Source organism: Anomaloglossus baeobatrachus, chromosome 3 (assembly GCF_048569485.1).
Source record: "Anomaloglossus baeobatrachus isolate aAnoBae1 chromosome 3, aAnoBae1.hap1, whole genome shotgun sequence".
NCBI lineage: Eukaryota > Metazoa > Chordata > Amphibia > Anura > Aromobatidae > Anomaloglossus > Anomaloglossus baeobatrachus.
This window is the reverse complement of record NC_134355.1, coordinates 511762116-511782012: the sequence shown is the minus strand read 5'-3', so window position 1 is coordinate 511782012 and position 19897 is coordinate 511762116. Positions and strand designations below refer to the sequence as shown.

Genomic DNA, 19897 nt, shown 5'->3' with positions numbered 1-19897 from the left:
GGGGACGCAGGACGCATGCAGTTACGCTGCGCTACAAAGCGCAGCGTAACTGCATGTATTTGCGCAACGTGCGCACATAGCCTAAAATAAAAAAAACAGCATCAAAAACTGCATGTGTGAATCCAGACCAAGTTGGGTTCTGTTCCTCACATTTATGGCCTCCATTTAAAAGGATCAGTATTAGATCAGTATTAGATCAGTGAGGGTCTGACTATCGGCACCCCCCTTCTGATCAGCTGTTTGATGAAGCTGTGCAGCCTCGTCAGAGCTTAGAGCAGCTTGCAGATTGGTTTGTACTTGCCTGCAATGTACAAGATATTCCAGCGTTGTTCCATTGACGTGCAGGGCAGATCAAAGTATTGTAGTGCGCCTGCGCAGGATCTCACCGTCAGCTAGAACGCGTCATCCACACTAGCTTCAGAAGGAGAACAAAGATGGCAAAAAGAGGAGGTGCGGAACCCCGAGAACGGAGACTCCCATCTGACTAGTCTGCTCCACACCGACCATTAGGTAAGTATTATGAGCATCTGGTGACCGGTTCCCTTTAAATAGTGGGGTCTCTGCTGACAGATTGGGCAGTTTGACTCTGCAATATAGGTTTATGCTACTTATTTACTGGTTACGGTTGAATGGAATAGACCACAATACTAGGTTATGGTTTTATTTAATCAGTGTGCTGATGCACATCAGCCAAAGGCCAAAAGGCTAAACGTAGATGCTAAACATGATGGCTAGCCTACAAAAAGACTTGATAGTGTTTTTTGCTCCTTGTGATCCTGTTGACCTAGCCACTATTGTTTCCGGTTGTCACTGGCACACATCATTTTAACCAATGTTACCCATCAGAACCCAGTATTATAAGATTTGTGTGTGAGCCAAGTCGGGTGGGGGTGGGGGGGGCAGCTATATCAAATTGGTATATACAACAACCATCCTACAATCTTCTTCATCCATAGACAAATACCAGATTTCTGGACTAGAGGGACCCATGCTTTACAGAAGCATTTTTAGCTCTGATAAAGCTATCAATGAACAAACTCTAATAAAGCTATCACAGCAAAAAGTTTATTTTACCCTTATCAGACAGGATTGTGCCAGATACTCCCCTATATTGTATGAAAAACAACAATAATAAGTATAGGATACAACATAGATGGGCCAGGTCACAGCAGAATTACACAATATACATTGTTAAAGTGCTAGCCAAAAGTATTGGCACCCCTGCAATTCTGTCAGATAATACTCAGTTTCTTCTTGAAAATGATTGCAATCACAAATTCTTTGGTATTAACTTCATTTATTTTGCTTGCAATGAAAAAACACAAAAGAGAATGAAACAAAAATCAAATCATTGATCATTTCACACAACTCCAAAAATGGGCCAGGCAAAAGTATTGGCACCCTTAGCCTTATACTCGGTTACACAACCTTTAGCCAAAATAACTGCGAACAACCGCTTCTGGTAACCATCAATGAGTTTCTTTCAATGCTCTGCTGGAATTTTAGACCATTCTTCTTTGGCAAACTGCTCCAGGTCCCTGAGATTTGAAGGGTGCCTTCTCCAAACTGCCATTTTGAGATCTCCCCACAGGTGTTCTATGGCATTCAGGTCTGGACTCATTGCTGGCCACTTTAGTAGTCTCCAGTGCTTTCTATCAAACCCTTTTCTAGTGCTTTTTGAAGTGTGTTTTGGGTCATTGTCCTGCTGGAAGACCCATGACCTCTGAGGAAGACCCAGCTTTCTCACACTGGACCCTACATTATGCTGCAAAATTTGTTGGTAGTCTTCAGACTTCATAATGCCATGCACACGGTCAAGCAGTCCAGTGCCAGAGTCAGCAAAGCAACCCCAAAACATCAGGGAACCTCCGCCATGTTTGACTGTAGGGACAGTGTTCTTTTCTTTGAATGCCTTTTTTTTTCCTGTAAACTCTATGTTGATGGCTTTTCCCAAAAAGCTCTACTTTTGTCTCATCTGACCAGAGAACATTCTTCCAAAACGTTTTAGGCTTTCTCAGGTAAGTTTTGGCAAACTCCAGCCTGGCTTTTTTATGTCTCGGGGTAAGAAATGGGGTCTTCCTGGGTATCCTACCATGCAGTCCCTTTTCATTCAGACGCCGACAGATAGTACGGGTTGACACTGTTGTACCCTTGGACTGCAGGGTAGCTTGAACTTGTTTGGATGTTAGTCGAGGTTCTTTATCCACCATCAGCACAATTTTGCATTGAAATCTCTCGTCAATTTTTCTTTTCCTTCCACATCTAGGGAGGTTAGCCACAGTGCCATGGGCTTTAAACTTCTTGATGACACTGCGCACCGTAGATACAGGAACTTTCAGGTCTTTGGAGATGGACTTGTAGCCTTGAGATTGCTCATGCTTCCTCACAATTTGGATTCCCAAGTCCTCAGACAGTTCTTTGGTCTTCTTTCTTTTCTCCATGCTCAATGTGGTACACACAAGGACACAGGACAGAAGTTGAGTCAACTTTAATCCATGTCAACTGGCTGCAAGTGTGATTTAGTTATTGCCAACACCTGTTAGGTGCCACAGGTAAGTTACAGGTGCTGTTAATTACACAAATTAGAGAAGTATCACATGATTTTTCAGGCCTAAAACACACTTCCGCAAAAAAAACGTCCGTGTGACACGGTCCGTTTTTCGGGTCCGTGTTCCGTTTTTTGGGGCGTTTCTCCGGTACGTATGGCATCCGTGTGATGGCGTATGCGAGCCGTGTGTACGTGTAAAATGTCCATGTTTGTGTCTAAAATGCCCGTGTATGTGTACGTGGAATGTCCGTGTGGAATGTCCGTTTGTGTGTTGCATAATGTCGTTGATACATGTCGGCTGACAGCAGACAGAGTTGCGCGATGAGAATGAACTCGGGTGAACTTCACCCGACTTCATTGTCATGCCGCGGCTCTGTCTGTGTGCCGTGTACTGATTAGCGGTCACCTGGGAAGGATTCACCAGTGACCGCTAATCCCCCGAGTGACTGAAGTGAGCAGCCCTCTCTCATACTTACCGCTCCCCGATCACCAGCGCGGCGAGGAACAGCTGTGCAGAGAATACGCGGCAATTACTTTGAATATGCCGGCCGCTCAATCAATCAATCTCGTATTCCCTGCTTTCCCCACCCACAGACGCCTGTGATTGGTTGCAGTCAGACACGCCCCCCACGCTGAGTGACAGCTGTCTCACTGCACCCAATCACAGCAGCCGGTGGGCGTGTCTATACTGTGCAGTAAAATAAATAAATAATTAAAAAAAACGGCGTGCGGTCCCCCACAATTTTAATACCAGCCAGATAAAGCCATACGGCTGAAGGCTGGTATTCTCAGGATGGGGAGCCCCACGTTATGGGGAGCCCCCCAGCCTAACAATATCAGTCAGCAGCCGCCCAGAATTGCCGCATACATTATATGCGACAGTTCTGGGACTGTACCCGGCTCTTCCCCATGTGCCCTGGTGCGTTGGCAAATCGGGGTAATAAGGAGTTTTTGGCAGCCCATAGCTGCCAATAAGTCCTAGATTAATCATGTCAGGCGTCTCCCCGAGATTCCTTCCATGATTTATCTGTAAATTACAGTAAATAAACACACACCCCCGAACAATCCTTTATTAGAAAAAAAAACACAGACATATACCCTGGTTCACCACTTTAATAAGCCCGAAAAAGCCCTCCATGTCCGGCGTACTCCAGGATGGTCCAGCGTCGCTTCCAGCTGTGCTGCTTGAAGGTGACCGGAGCAGCAGAAGAAACCGCCGCTCCTGTCAGCTCCACGCAGCTAATGAAGGGAATAGCGCGATCAGCTGAGCTGTCACTGAGGTTACTCGCGGCTAACGTTGAATACAGCTGATCGCACTATTCCCTTCAGTAGCTGCGTGGAGGTGACAGGAGCGACTGTGTCTTCTGCAGCTCTGGTCACCTTCATGCAACACAGCTGGAAGCGAAGCTGGACCCTCCTGGAGTACGCCGGACATGGAGGGCTTTTTCGGGCTTATTAAAGTGGTGAACCAGGGTATATGTTTGTGGTTTTTTTTCTAATATAGGATTGTTCGGGTGTGTGTGTTTATTTACTGTAATTTACAGATTAATCATGGAAGGTTTCTCGGGGAGACGCCTGACATGATTAATCTAGGACTTATTGGCAGCTATGGGCTGCCAAAAACTCCTTATTACCCCGATTTGCCAACGCACCAGGGCAAATGGGGAAGAGCCGGGTACAGTCCCAGAACTGTCGCATATAATGTATGCGGCAATTCTGGGCGGCTGCTGACTGATATTGTTAGGCTGGGGGGCTCCCCATAACGTGGGGCTCCCCATCCTGAGAATACCAGCCTTCAGCCATATGGCTTTATCTGGCTGGTATTAAAATTGGTGTGGGACCGCACGCCGTTTTTTTTAATTATTTATTTTACTGCACAGTATAGACACGCCCACCGGCTGCTGTGATTGGGTGCAGTGAGACAGCTGTCACTCAGCGTGGGGGGCGTGTCTAACGGCAACCAATCACAGGTGTCTGTGGGTGGGGAAAGCAGGGAATACGAGATTAATTAATGAGCAGCCGGCATATTCAAAGTAATTGTTGCCGCGTATTCTCTGTACAGCTGTTCCTCGCTGCGCTGGTGATCGGAGAGCGGTATGAGCCGGGGGAAGAAAAAAACCAAGCGCCAATGTAAGTATGACTGAGAACAGCAGAAAAAAAGGTAAGTATACTGACTTTAATTTAAAAAAAACAAAAAATAAGATCGCTAGTGTAAAAACGCACACGCACGAAACGTGAACACGGACATACTCCGTGTGCGGTACGTGCAGGCACGGACCCATAGACTAAAGTGGGTCCGTGCCTGCGTGCTGCCGGCCAAAAACGGACATGTCGTCCGTTTAGAAAAGCGCACACACGTACTTACCACACGGACACACGTTCCGTGTGATTTTACGTGTGTGTGCCATCTACCATTGAATAACATGGGTCTCCGTGTGTACGTGTCTCCGGTAGGTGCAAATACGTACCGCACACGTACAAATTAAATGGATCTGTGTTGCGGGTCTCAAACAGTGCCAATACTTTTGTCCACCCCCTTTTATGTTTGGTGTGGAATTATATCCAATTTGGCTTTATGACAATTTTTTTTCATTTAAGACAAAATAAATGAAGATAATAATACCAAAAAATTTGTGACTGCAACCATTTTCAGGAAGAAACTGAGTATTATCTGACAGAATTGCAGGGGTGCCAATACTTTTGGCCAGCACTGTACTCCGTCTTTGTACTCCTGGCCCCTTTAATTAAATGCACACTATCTTGGGACTGTGGGAATAGTGCCATTGTACGCCAAGATACTTGTAAACCTATGTTTTAAGGCCCCTTTAGGCACTTAAGGGTGCTTTACACGCTGGGACATCGCTAGCGATTGTTAGCGATGTCGAGCGCGATAGCTCTCGCCCCCGTCGCTCGTGCGACATTTGGTGCTCGCTGCCGTAGCGAACATTATCGCTACGGCAGCGTCACACGAACATACCTTGTCAGCAACGTCGCTGTGACCGCCGAACAATCCCTCCCTCAAGGGGGAGGTGTATTCGGCGTCATAGCGACATCACTGTGGCGTCACTAAGCGGCCGGCCAAAAGAAGCGGAGAGGCGGAGATGAGCGGGACGTAACATCCCGCCCACCTCCTTCCTTCCTTCCTTATTGCCGATGGAGGCAGGTAAGGAGATGTTCGTCGTTCCTGCGGTGTCACACATAGCGAAGTGTGATGCCACAGGAACGACGAACCACATCGTACCGATGGCAGCAGCAATATTAAGGAAAGGAGTGACGTGTCAACGATCACAGTTTTTGAACGATTTTGCGATTGTTGATAGTCGCTCCTTTGTGTCACACGCTGCGATGTCGCTACCGGCGCCGGATGTGCGTCACTAACGACGTGACTCCGACGATATATCAGTAGCGATGTCATGGCGTGTAAAGCACCCTTTAGACTTTCTAGCGATCCCACCAGCGATCCGACCTGGCCTTGATTGCTGGAAATTCTCTACATGGTCGCTGGTGAGCTATCAAACAGGCAGATCTCACCAGCGACCAGTGTAACGATGCTGCGCTTGGTAACCAGGGTAAATATCGGGTAACCAAGCAAAGCACTTTGCTTGGTTACCCGATATTTACCCTGGTTACCAGCGTACACCACTTACACAGAGTCGGTGCTCGTTGGTCCCCGCTGTCAAACACAGCGATGCGTGCTGCACAGCGGGAAACAATGGACCAAAAAATGGTCCTGAACAACTTGTAGCCATCAGCGACCTCACAGTGGGGGCCAGGTCGCTGATGTGTGTCACACAATGCAATGTCGCTGGGGAGGTCGCTATTACATCACAAAACCGGTGAAGTTACAGCGATGTCGCTAGCGATGTTGCAGTGTGTAAAGGAAAAAAAGGTGTAGTGTTGGGGCTCTATTGCATTGATCAATTCAGTAGCTAAATTTCTCTTGATTCATATGTTCATGGCAGTAATGCAGATTCCATTTTTCACATTTCATTCTTAGATATAGCTATTGGATTTTTCAAGTCAGTATTCACACAGCAGTTTCTGCTATTTCATGTATTCCCCTTACATAGTCACTGGTGTGCATACCTTATCTCCCCATAGTGATTTTTTTTAGGTTTTGCACCCAGTTCGGACTTAGAATGGTGTTCTAAACGTTATTCCTATTTGTTAGTATTTTTTCGTTTGTGAACCCTCCCCAATCACACCTATTGCCAATCCATATCATACGCATAAATAGCCTGGGTCTCAGCTTCCCATACACGGTAGGTTTTTTAACTGCATGAGAGGACACACACAAGCTAGGGACCCCAACGTAGAGAAATACTTTGGTGTAGTGTTGGGGCTCTATTGCATTGATCAATTCAGTAGCTAAATTTCTCTTGATTTATATGTTCATGGCAGTAATGCAGGTTCCATTTTTCACATTTTCACTCTTGCATATAGCTATTGGATTTTTCAAGTCAGTATTCACACAGCAGTTTCTGCTATTTCATGTATTCGCCTTACACAGTCACTGGTGTGTATACCTTATCTCCCCATAGCAGTGTGTAAAGGGGCCTTAACATACCTTCTGATAAGTACTATAGTGTTCAGATAAGATGCATTGGATGGTAGGACGCACTCTGGTTTAGATAAATGAAAACATTAATTAATATGGAATATAACTACTGCGATGTTCTAAGAAGTAGTAAGACTAAGGGGCCCTTTGAACACTACGACATCGCAGGTGCGATTTTTGTGGGGTCAAATCGAAAGTGACGCACATCCGGCGTCGCTCTCGACATCGTAGTGTGTAAAGCATTTTTTATACGATTAACGAGCGCAAAAGCGTCGTAATCGTATCACTGGTGTAGCGTCGGTCATTTCCATGAATTGGGAAAGACTGATGGTACGATGTTGTTCCTCGTTCCTGCGGCAGCACACATCGCTGTGTGTGAAGTCGCAGGAGCGAGGAACATCTCCAACCTGCGTCCCGGCTGCAATGAGGAAGGAAGGAGGTGGGTGGGATGTTTACGTCCCGCTCATCTCTGCCCCTCCGCTTCTATTGGCCGCCTGCCGTGTGACGCCGCTATGACGCCGCACGACCCGCCACCTTAGGAAGGAGGCGGTTCGCCGGCCAGAGCAACGTCGCAGGGCAGGTAATTGCATGTGAAGCTGCCGTAGCGATAATGTTCGCTACAGCAGCTATCACCATGATATCGCAGCTGCGACGGGGGCGGGGACAATCGCGCTCGGCATCGCAGCATCGGCTTGCGATGTCGTAGTGTGCAAAGGGCCCCTTAGACTGTGTGCACACGTTGAGATATTGTGACAGATATTTCTCCCAGGGACTTTGCAGGAAAGACACTGTAAAATATGCACAAAATAATGATGATACTTATATAATTACGATTTTTTTTTCCCCCATCCATTGAGTGAGCAACAACACTAAAGGAGTGTTAAAATGCTGTAGATTTAAAAAACGCTTTGAAGGTTCAAATCTGGGAGAAAAAAAAAAAAATATATATATATATATATATATATATATACACAGAATGAGCATAAGGCTATGTGCAGACATGGTGTTCTTTTTATGCATTTTTATTTCTTTGCTTATTTTAATCAATAAAAGGAAAAAGGCTGTAACATCAGCCTGAGACCCAGCAGCGATAGCGGGGGGTACAGCGCAGGAACGCCTGCGATTGCCATGATTAAAATAAAAAAAGCACAACAAGCAGGAAAAAAAATGTATATGAAAAAACATGCAAACGCAATAAAGAAGTGTGTTTTTTCTGCTGCAAGAAGCACATAATAAAGCAGTGTGGCACATATCCCAAGAGTTCAGTAATCTTATTCACTTTGTTGGAACAGTAAGGCTATGTGCGCACGTTGGATAATTTCATGTGTTTATGCTGCATATATTGCACTGCAACGTAAATGCATGCTACCCGTGTCCCCAGCACAATCTATGCAGATTGTGCATAATCCATCTGCACGTTGCGTTTGAGAGCGCAGTGATTGGCATGCTGAAATTTTGATCCAAATCGCTGCGCTCAAAAAAGCAACATGTCACTTATTCCGTGCGCTTTGGATGCTGCTCCCACTGTCTATGGGAGAGGCAGCATCCCGAGCACATGAAATCGGCATCTATTCTGCAGACACACTGCATCCATTACATAGTGTTTCTGCAGCGATTTGAAGAGCACATGCACTGCCAAATCAATGCAGATTTTTCAGCATGGACACTACACAACGTGCGCACATAGCCTAAAATGCTTTTTTGTTTAGTGGTAAAAAGGTGTGATAAAAAACGCAGCAAAAATGTATCGTGTGGACAAGCCCTACAGGATTTTAAAAGAATAGTCAGTATTTTATTTAACACTAGAACTACTGGACTCGTGACACCTATATAGAAATACAAGGTGCAAAGTAGTCAAAATGACTACCTCAGTAGTTCTAGTGTTAAACTGCAATGCTTGAATGGAGATTTAAAAAGGAGGTGTAGGGGTTAATGTAAGTATACAAACACTACTACAGCCTCTTCTACGGCTTTATGCTCAGGCGATTGGGTGACATCTTTGCATGAAGGTTTGGATACGTCTTTCACTGATGCAAAATGACTGTTTACTGTGTCTCTCTATGCAGCAGCCCCACCGTTTGCTCTGCACATTCCCTAACAGACCTGGGTGGAGGATGAGGAGGATACGGGAGGGACCCGACTAGAGTACCGTGTTTCCCCGAAAATAAGACGTCCCCCGAAAATAAGACATAGCAGAAGTTTTCAGGGATGCTTTAATATAAGACATCCCCTGAAAATAAGACATAGCTGCGGTCAATAATGAAGTGTCATGCAGCGGTGAAAGAGTTAAAGACACTGCAGGACACTTCATGATAGGCAGCGGGCACCCCCAGAAGAGAGAAGACAGAAGAAAGAAGACCCCACAATCATACTCACCAGAAGCCGACCGGGAGCAGGTGAGCGGATCAAGGCCCTGCAGCGGCGGAATAGACGCACACACAAGAACAGACACACACATCAGATCGCATCCACACACTCACAACATCCAGTGATATCGCTTACTTCTCGGCGGCGTTACTGTGCGTGCAGTGACCTTTCAGGACCTGCCGGAGGATCACATGGCCGGAAGCATGTGGTATCTCCGGATGTTGTGATTGTGTGAGCGCGTATGTGCGATATCGTCAGTGTGTGTGTGTGAGTGTATGCGATCGGATGTGTGTGAGTGTGTGTGTGTGTGTGTGTGTGTGTGTGAGTGTATGCGATCGGATCTGTGAGTGTCGGCAGAGGAGCACGGCGTGCAGCACAGCTGCTGGGACCGCCCACCGGTGGGCACAGGGAGAAGTGGGGTGTGTGTGTGAGTGTATGCAATCAGATGTGTGCATGTACACTGTCTGATGTGTGACTGTGTGTGAACGTAAGCGATCGGATCTGTGAGTGTCGGCAGGAGGCAGAGGAGCACGGCGTGCAGCACAGCTGCTGGGATCGTGGGGTGGGTGTGTGTGTGTGTGTGTGTGTGAGATCTGATGTGTGTGTGAGATCTGATGTCAGCCAGACGCAGGGGAGCACAGCTGCAGGGAGATCACAGGGAGAAGTGATGTGTATGTGTGTATGTGTGTGTGTGTGTGTGTGTGTGTGTGTGTGTGTGTGTGTGTGTGTGTGATCTGATGTCGGCCAGACGCAGAGGAGGCATGCAGCACACCTGCTGGGAGATCACAGGAGGATCTAGGAGCTATACAGACGCCCTGGGCTGGTAAGTATGACGATCCTGGGATGGGGGGGGGGTCTGCTTTTTGTGGGGGGTAAACTTACCCCCAACCATGTCTCCTTGAGAATAAGACACCCCCTGAAAATAAGACATAGTGCTTTTTTCAGGGCAAAACAAAAATATAAGAGTGTCTTATTTTCGGGGAAACAGGGTATGTATGTGAGAGAACAGCGCTGTAGCAGAGGGGATGATGTGCTTGCTCCGCACAGATCAGAGAGGTCAGTGTCCGGCAGGAGGCGCACGCTGTGCTGTCAGTGATCAGGGAGGAGCAGCTTCTCATGCTCCCAGATCAGTGAGGAGGGTATGCCATCGCCTCCGGACTACAAGATGCACACACGTTTCACCAAGATTTGTTCTTGATAAAAAGTGCATCTGATAATCCAAAAAATATGAGATAGGCTATGTGCGCACGTGTGTGCACTGCACCGCACACAAAAGGTCTGCGTCAGAGCGCAGCTGAAAAGCTCCGATCTGAAGCGTTTGGTGCCTGCAGAATTTGTGCGCTCTGCATGCTGCCTCTCCCTATAGACAGCATGCAAAGCGCACGAAAGAAGTGACATGTCACTTCTTAGAACACACGCTCCGGGCAGCAGCCGAATCTCTGCGTTGTAATACGCCACGTGCACACGTCTCATGCACAATCTTCATAGATTATGCTGGGCACGCAGGACGCATGCAGTTACGCTGCGGTGCAGAATGCAGCATAACTGCATGCAATACGCACACATGCGCACATAGCCATATAGTGTATTAGTCAGTGAATATTGATGTGAAGGCTTACCTACACACTATGGGCCTCATTTATCAGGAAGGTCTGATTCATCAAAGCTTGCACGCCAGAATTAAAGGTTTGAAAAGTCAAACTCGAAGTTGTGACTAAATTTGCAACTTTTGTTGTTATTACATCAGTCAAAAACCAGAGGGAAAACAAATGTTCAGCCTACTGTTGTATGCCTTAGATCAGGGATGGGGAACCTCCGGCCCGCGGGCCGTATGCGGCCCGCCATGTCCTTTTATGCGGCCCCGGGCAGATTTCCAGGGGCGGCAGCGATCTAACCGCCACCGCCATCTTGCGGGCTGCCGGCCCTTTAAATCCACACTTACGCTGCTTGTGCGAACCAATGCGTCTCCCACTGGCAAGTGTCAGCAAGCTCAGAACTTACTTTGTGGGCGGGTTTAGCTTCCGTCCCACAGTAGCTTCACAGCTTCTAGCGGTGCGTGCCCTCCCTCTGCAGCTCTGTGCCCGCCCTCTGCCCGCCGGAGATGCGCGCCCGACCTCTGCCCGCCGGAGATGCGCGCCCGACCTCTGCCCGCCGGAGATGCGCGCCCGACCTCTGCCCGCCGGAGATGCGCGCCCGACCTCTGCCCGCCGGAGATGCGCGCCCGACCTCTGCCCGCCGGAGATGCGTGTCCAACGCTTGCTCTCCGGTACTGTGAATCCGGCGCTGCTGTGTCCAGTGTGTTGTGACCTCCTCCCCCCAGAGTTGCATGCAACCCTCAGTGCTGTGTGCCCTCCAATGCTGTGTATCACCCCAGGTTTGTGTGCAGCCCCTCTTGTTGTGCCTGTGCTCTGTGCCCCAGCCCCTCTTGTGGTGCCTGTGCTCTGTGCCCCAGCCCCTCTTGTGGTGCCTGTGCCCCAGCCCCTCTTGTGGTGCCTGTGCTCTGTGCCCCAGCCCCTCTTGTGGTGCCTGTGCCCCAGCCCCTCTTGTGGTGCCTGTGCCCCAGCCCCTCTTGTGGTGCCTGTGCCCCAGCCCCTCTTGTGGTGCCTGTGCCCCAGCCCCTCTTGTGGTGCCTGTGCCCCAGCCCCTCTTGTGGTGCCTGTGCCCCAGCCCCTCTTGTGGTGCCTGTGCCCCAGCCCCTCTTGTGGTGCCTGTGCCCCAGCCCCTCTTGTGGTGCCTGTGCTCTGTGCCCCAGCCCCTCTTGTGGTGCCTGTGCCCTGTGCCCCAGCCCCTCTTGTGGTGCCCTGTGCCCCAGCCCCTCTTGTGGTGCCTGTGCTCTGTGCCCCAGCCCCTCTTGTGGTGTCTGTGCTCTGTGCCCCTCTTGTGGTGTCTGTGCTCTGTGCCCCTCTTGTGGTGTCTGTGCTCTGTGCCCCTCTTGTGGTGTCTGTGCTCTGTGCCCCTCTTGTGGTGTCTGTGCCCCTCCTGTGTTGTGTATGCCCCCAGCCCCTCCTGTGTTGTGTATGCCCCCAGCCCCTCCTGTGTTGTGTATGCCCCCAGCCCCTCCTGTGTTGTGTATGCCCCCAGCGTCTCCTGTGACTTATACTTCACATTGGAGAAGCTGGGGCATATACATCACATTAGAGTAGCTGGGGCATATACATAACAAGAGGGGATGGGGGCATATACATCACAGGAGCGCCTGGGGGCATTTACATCACAGGAGGGCCTGGGGGCATTTACATCACAGGAGGGCCTGGGGGCATTTACATCACAGGAGGGCCTGGGGGCATTTACATCACAGGAGGGCCTGGGGGCATTTACATCACAGGAGGGCCTGGGGGCATTTACATCACAGGAGGGCCTGGGGGCATTTACATCACAGGAGGGCCTGGGGGCATTTACATCACAGGAGGGCCTGGGGGCATTTACATCACAGGAGGGCCTGGGGGCATTTACATCACAGGATGGCCTGGGGGCATTTACATCACAGGATGGCCTGGGGGCATTTACATCACAGGATGGCCTGGGGGCATTTACATCACAGGATGGCCTGGGGGCATTTACATCACAGGATGGCCTGGGGGCATTTACATCACAGGATGGCCTGGGGGCATTTACATCACAGGATGGCCTGGGGGCATTTACATCACAGGATGGCCTGGGGGCATTTACATCACAGGATGGCCTGGGGGCATTTACATCACAGGAGGGCCTGGGGGCATTTACATCACAGGAGGGCCTGGGGGCATTTACATCACAGGAGGGCCTGGGGGCATTTACATGTGCCCAGCCCCTTGTGTGATGTATGTGCCCCCAGTGTCTCCTGTGATGTATATGCCCCAGCTTCTCCAATGTGATGTATAAGTCACAGGAGACGCTGGGGCATATTCATCACAGGAGAAGCTGGGGGGCATGCAGAACACAGGAGACGCTGGGGTTATATTCTGGCTGCCACAGTAGGGATGAGTTAATTAATTGTTTGACCAAATATAGCAGGGTCGTTTTCACATTGATAACTTAGTGCGGCCCCCGAAGGTTGGTAGAAATTTCAAAATGGCCCCCAGCAGAAAAAAGGTTCCCCACCCCTGCCTTAGATGAACAAGAATCTCTGATGCACGGAGGATCACCAGGCCTGGAGCCCCAGGGGAGCAAAATACAAAATATATAGAAAAAACTCCAGCACCATCACAGGAATCCAGCCAGGATGATGAATAACAAAGGTCTCCTGTTTTATTAGATGATAAGGTTAAAAATACATACAAAATTAAAAAAACAGGACCTAAACCTGACTTGTTTCGGACCCTAGAGTAAGGACCGTGTGTCAGGTTTTGGTCCTGTTTTTTAATTTTATATGTATTTTTAACATTATGATCTAATAAAACAGAAGACCTTTGTTATTCATCATCCTGGCTGGATTCCTGTGATGGTGCTGGAGTTTTTTCTACATATTTTGGTGTCATTACATCAGTGTCTCCCATCTCTGACACATGAGAGGACCCCGAGGCTGGCCTACTCCTGGTGAGCTGGGGCTTTATGTACGCCATGACTCTCATTCCAGTACCGGACTGGCGGGACATGTCTGGAGTAGCACATGAAGGCGCACACCGCTCGTCAGACGCTCCAGATTCATGAGGAGCTGTGCACACCTTCAGGAATCACAAGTGTCTGACTGCAGTCCACCCCCTCATCAAGACTGATGTGACCAATGCTGGCCTTGATGAATAGGGCCCAAATCCCTGTTGACCATAGGAAACAATCAACGCTAAGTTTTAATGAGGGGAACAATTGTGTGACACGACAGATTACATGTGAGCAATTTTTTTCTCCAAGTAATTTTAAAGCTTTACAACTCTTTTTAAAAATGATTAAAATAACAAAAGAAATAAAATGATGTATCACGTGCCATGTACTCACTTTGGCGGTCAGGATCATGAGGCAGAACTTCTGCACAGCCGGCATCCTCACTATGCTCAGCAGTAGGCCGTACGCCTCCTGCACACTTTCCGTCTCTTCTCGGCTAACTATGCCGCTTGTGTGCTCCTTCTTCAGCACCGCCACCAAGGTTGTGGTGACCAGAAACACTGCTCCCCAGAAGAACAAGAAGTCTGCGAGAGGAGAACAAGGATTAAGCATCGGCGCATGTTACCATCTGTGACGAGGAACACTGACCGGTCACAGGACGGGACAAGAAGTGTTGTCAGAAGCAGACGGGCTGCCTGTATCCTGTATACATGGAAAGTCATACAGTATAATACATGCTGACATCATACCGCCTTAAAGGAGGTCGACATTTTTGTTTTTATTGATATATATGTATTTAGGGCTAAAAATAATTTTTGCAAGTGGGTTTACTAAAAAATGTTGCACCGTTTGGCTTTTAAAGCCACTTTGCTTCCCTGCATATTCTATGCTGTTGGTCCGTGGTCATAAATCATCGGAAAATACAGTTCATCATAGTAAGCTGACTGACAGAGGCTCAGTTAGCTCATTCTGCAGCCAGCAATAGACAGCACAACACAGACTATAGAAGGTAAACGGCGGAACATTTTTAATGGAACCCGAATACAAACATGAATTTTAGCCGCAAACACAGGCACTTTGTCCCTAATGATAGACAAACCCTTTCTCTTTCTTAGTCTATATAAGCCAAGTAGAAAAGTCTACAGTGATTAATATTATATAAATTCCATTGTCCAGCGCGGATATCACGTCAACTCCCAGCTCCAATCCAGTGTATCACTGTAGTAGCTCGCTGTATTGGCCGAAAGGACGAGTAAGGCCACTTTACACGCTGCATTATCGATATCGCTAGTGAGCGTACCCGGCCCCGTCGGTTGTGCGTCATGGGCAAATCGCTGCCCGTGGCGCACAACATCGCTAACACTTGTCACACGGACTTACCTGCCTAGCGACGTCGCTGTTGCCTGTGAACCGCCTCCTTTCTAAGGGGGCGGTTCGTGCGGCATCACAGCGACATCACACGGCAGCCGTCCAATAGAAGCAGAGGGGCGGAGTTGAGTAGATGTAACATCCCGCCCATCTCCTTCCTTCCTCATTGTCGGTGTACGCAGGTAAGGAGATGTTCGTTGCTCCTTCGGTGTCACACATAGCGATGTGTGCTGCCGCAGGAACGACAAACAACATCGCTACTCACCAGACAACGATATTTGGTGTTTTGACGACCTCTCCAACACCAGCGATTTTTACCACTTTTGCGATCATTGAAGGTCGTTGGTACGTGTCACACGCTATGATGTCGCTAACGACGCTGGATGTGCGTCACAAACCCCGTCGATAAATCGTTAGCGATGTCGCAGCGTGTAAGTACCCCTAAGTTGTCAAATCGGTATACCATTTCATTTTTGTTAAGGAATTCTCCACTATTGGACCCCTGCCTAATCTCATCAGGGTCCAATAGAAAATAAATACACTGTATACTCGCTGCACGCAGTGGCGCCATTCCAGCAATGTCGGCAGTGCAGCTCCTGGCCCGTGACCAAACACTGCCTGCATCATCCCACAAGAGAGGCCACAAGTCAGCTGCAGCCTCAATATTAGGGACGTCCACTATAACAAAATATCGGTGGTCTGCAGCTGTTCTCTGATTGAATGCAGTGGTCAGGTGACATGAGGCCTTAAGCGGGCTTTACACGCTACAATATATCTTACGATGTGTCGGCGGGGTCACGTCGTAAGTGACGCACATCCGGCATCATAAGGTACATTGCAGTGTGTGACAGATCTACATGCGATTGCGATTGAACGTTAAAACGATGATCGCATGCACGTCTTTCAATTCCTAAAAATTGAATGTGAGGTTGTTCAATGTTCCCGAGGTAGCACACATCGCAGTGTGTGACACCCCGGGAACGATGAACAGATCTTACTTACGTCCCGCGGCTCCCGCCGGCAATGCGGAAAGAAGGAGGTGGGCGGGATGTTTATGTCCCGCTCAGCTCCGCCCCTCCGCTTCTATTGGACGGCTGCCGCGTGACGTCGCGGTGACGCCGAACGTCCCTCCCACTCCAGAAAGTGAATGTTCGCCACCCACAGCAAGGTCGTATGGAGGGGTAAGTACGTGTGACGGCAAATAATCGTTTGTGCGACACGGTCAACAAATTGAACGTGCCGCACATACGATGGGGGCGTGTCACATCGCATACGATATCATATGCTTAATCGTAACGTGTAAAGCAGGCTTTACTCATCTTCCTCAGGTCAAGCGCTGCTTCTCCACCGCTGGTAGGCTCCATTCACACCATCTGCTGTAGCAGAATCTAAATTAGGTTACTTGTGTTTTTTTATTGTGTGTGGGGTTTTTTTTTGTTTTTTTTTTTTTACATACTGTGTTTTTGTCTCTCTCTAACATGTCATGATTTAAATAAAGCTGCTTTGGTTTTTCTACTTGCTGATATTTGGCTTTGGCAGAACTTATTGATATATTTAGGTGCGGATTACATGTGTTTTTAATACTTTTCTGCAACGGAAACACACTGAGAAGGCGTCTAATGCAAGTCTATGGGAAAATCTGCAATAAAAGCTCAGCGTACCCGTGTTCCGGATTTGATACGCACACCGCAGGTCAGATTACACTGAGTAAGAAAGAAGCCCAGAGGCCGGCGATTTCTATACATCCATCCACTTTGCTGGAATTGTAAGGCTATGTGCACACAGTGCGTTTTTTTGACGCTGCGTTTTTGGCCGCTAAAAACGCACAAAAACGCACCTGCGTCGAAAAAACGCGGCAAAAAACGCACGCGTTTTGCCGCGATTTGGTGCGTTTTTTTGGTGCGTTTTTGCTCACTGCGTCCTTATGCGTTTTTTATCAGTGAACAAAAAAAAAAAAAAAAAGGTCTGATGTCATTTCCTTCTTCAATGTGTTCTTCATTCTCCACTAGTGTATGCAGAAGAGCAGACAGCTGCAGAACTACAAGGCTCAGCATCCTCCATCCAATAGTGTATGCAGGAGAGCAGACAGCAGCTGCAGAACTACAAGGCTCAGCATCCTCCATCCAATAGTGTATGCAGGAGAGCAGACAGCAGCTGCAGAACTACAAGGCTCAGCATCCTCCTTCCAGGACTGTATGCAGGATTTCTTTGCCCCCCCAAACAAAAAAAAATGACGTGGGCTTCGCCATATTTTTGTATGCTAGCCGGGTACAGCAGGCAAGTACGAGCTTCCCCCAACCCCCAGCTGCCTATTTGTACCCGGCTGGGAACCAAAAATATAGGGAAGCCCTTTTTTTTTTAAATTATTTCATGAATTTCATGAAATAATTTTAAAAAAAAATGATGTGGGCTTCGCCCAATTTTTGAGTCCAGCCGGGTACAACTAGGCAGCTGGGGATTGGAATCCACAGTGCAGGGTGCCCATGCTTTCTGGGCACCCCCGCTGTGAATTGCAGTCCCGCAGCCACCCCAGAAAATGGCGCTTTCATAGAAGCGCCATCTTCTGGCGCTGTATCCAACTCTTCCAGCTGCCCTGATGCCGGATGGCTCGCCGGGTAATAATGGGGTTAGGGCTAGCTGTATAGCTGGCCCTAAGCCCGAAATTCATGGTGTCACGCCAATATTAGACATGGCCACCATGAATTTCTAGTAAAGATAAAAAAAAACAACACACAGAAAAATATTTTTATTAGAAATAAAACACAACACAATTAGTGACTCCATCTTTATTGAAATAAAGAACCCCCCTCCGCAGTAATCCTGGGTCAGGGTCCCGCGCCGTCCAATCCGGATCCAATATCATCTGATCGGTTTGCTGGAAGGCAAAGCGATCAGATGATGTGTCAGGATCAAGTGCCTGAATCCCATCACACATCAGCTGATTGTATAAAAGCCGATTATACAATCAGCTGATGCATCGGTGCAAAAAAAAATAAAAAAAAAAATACTCACTTATGTGCTGATTACCGGCAGCTCCTGGAGCGATGGGGCGGGAGTCTGATCCCGTCTGATCGCTGCAGCAGCTGCCGGTAATCGGGGATGAAGTCACCTGACGCATCCGCTGATACCGGCCGGGCGCCCGCGTCACCGCGATACTTACGATCACCTGATGCGTCAGGTGACTGCATCAGGTGATCCATCGCCAGGTCCTGCATCCATCGGAGCTTTCCCGGCCGTCTGCACACAGCCAGAGCGGGGGTGGCGATACCGTGAGAGGATCTGGGAGCGGGCATGGGACCGTGAGTCTGCAGACAGGTGAGTATAACTTTTTTTTTTTCTACTGTTAACTTTTGTTTTCTCAGCCGCGTCCACCTCCTGCCCAGACATGGCGCCGCACGGCAGCTGACATGCACAGGATGGGAGGTGGACGTGGCGGTGACGGTACCGGGAGGATTCACGCTTCTGTATATACTGACAGAAGGAATCCTCTTCCTGTACACGTCACTTTACTACCCACCTCCTGCGTTTATAGCTGCGTTTTTGGTCTTAGAAACGCACCAAAACGCACCAAAACGCAGCTATTTGCGTTTCTCATTGCGTCTTTCAACATCCCATTGCACTCAATGGATGAAAAGCGCAGTGAAAAACGCGGGAATAATTGACATGCTGCGCTTTTGTGGTCACCACAAAAACGCAGCTGAAAAAAAACGCTGTGTGGGGACAGCAAAAATGAAAACTCAGACTTTGCTGGGGAAGCAAAGTCATGCAGTTTTGAGGCCAAAAACGCACCCGAAAAACGCGCAAAAATGCCGAGAAAAACACACTGTGTGCACATAGCCTTAGACGTTGCGTTTTTAAAACAGCAAAAAAATACACAGCGCCTGGAACTCAAGGAAAACTAATTGTGGGAACGTAGCTTTATTGTCTGCAGAGCGGACGTCATCATGGTATAAATGCAGCCGACCGAGCTCAATGAGTTGTTTTGTCTATTCATGTAGAGCCGCTGAGCTCACCGATTAGCTGCAGCGCTGTTTTTGTCGTGACGTCTTTCATTGCCGGCAGTTCTGACACCAGGGGCAGCGGCGGAGTCGCAGAAGAGAAGAGAAGTAAAGCAGTTTTTAAAAGAAGCTGCAGCCGGAGAGAGGCGTTTTCTGAAATTGGAAAACACTTTAAAGTGAACCTGTCAGGTGAAATATGCACTGAGAAGCACAAGCAGTTCTGGCTGTATATTGCTAACCCCTGGCTAACTGTCCCTGTATCTAGTAGCATAGATAAACAGATCTTTAGAAAAAATATTTCTAAAGATTCTTTATAATATACTAATGAGGTCAGGGACTAGTCACAAGAGCGTTACTTTCCTTGGCTAGTCGGCCCCCTTTGTATGTAAGTACTCTCCTGTGGGCGTGCTAACATGCTAATGAATGTGCAGTGTCAGAGGCATGGTCGCTCTCACCTCTGCTGCCACCGCTGGTTTTCAGCTCAGTGCACACAATCAGAACATCCTCGGACTTCCGGTCATGTGCACTAGACCTGTCTGA

General features: G+C 48.4%; 1 protein-coding gene across 3 annotated transcripts in view; it reads right to left on the bottom strand.

Annotated features, from left to right (window-relative positions):
• SLC33A1 (solute carrier family 33 member 1) overlaps positions 1 to 19897 on the bottom strand; it is a 73963-nt gene that overhangs the window by 34308 nt on the left and 19758 nt on the right. For all 3 annotated transcript variants that reach the window (XM_075340714.1, XM_075340713.1, XM_075340715.1), the window contains exon 3: positions 14385 to 14575. In XM_075340714.1, coding sequence (XP_075196829.1) covers positions 14385 to 14575 — 191 coding nt within the window. The remainder of the gene's footprint in view (positions 1 to 14384; positions 14576 to 19897) is intronic.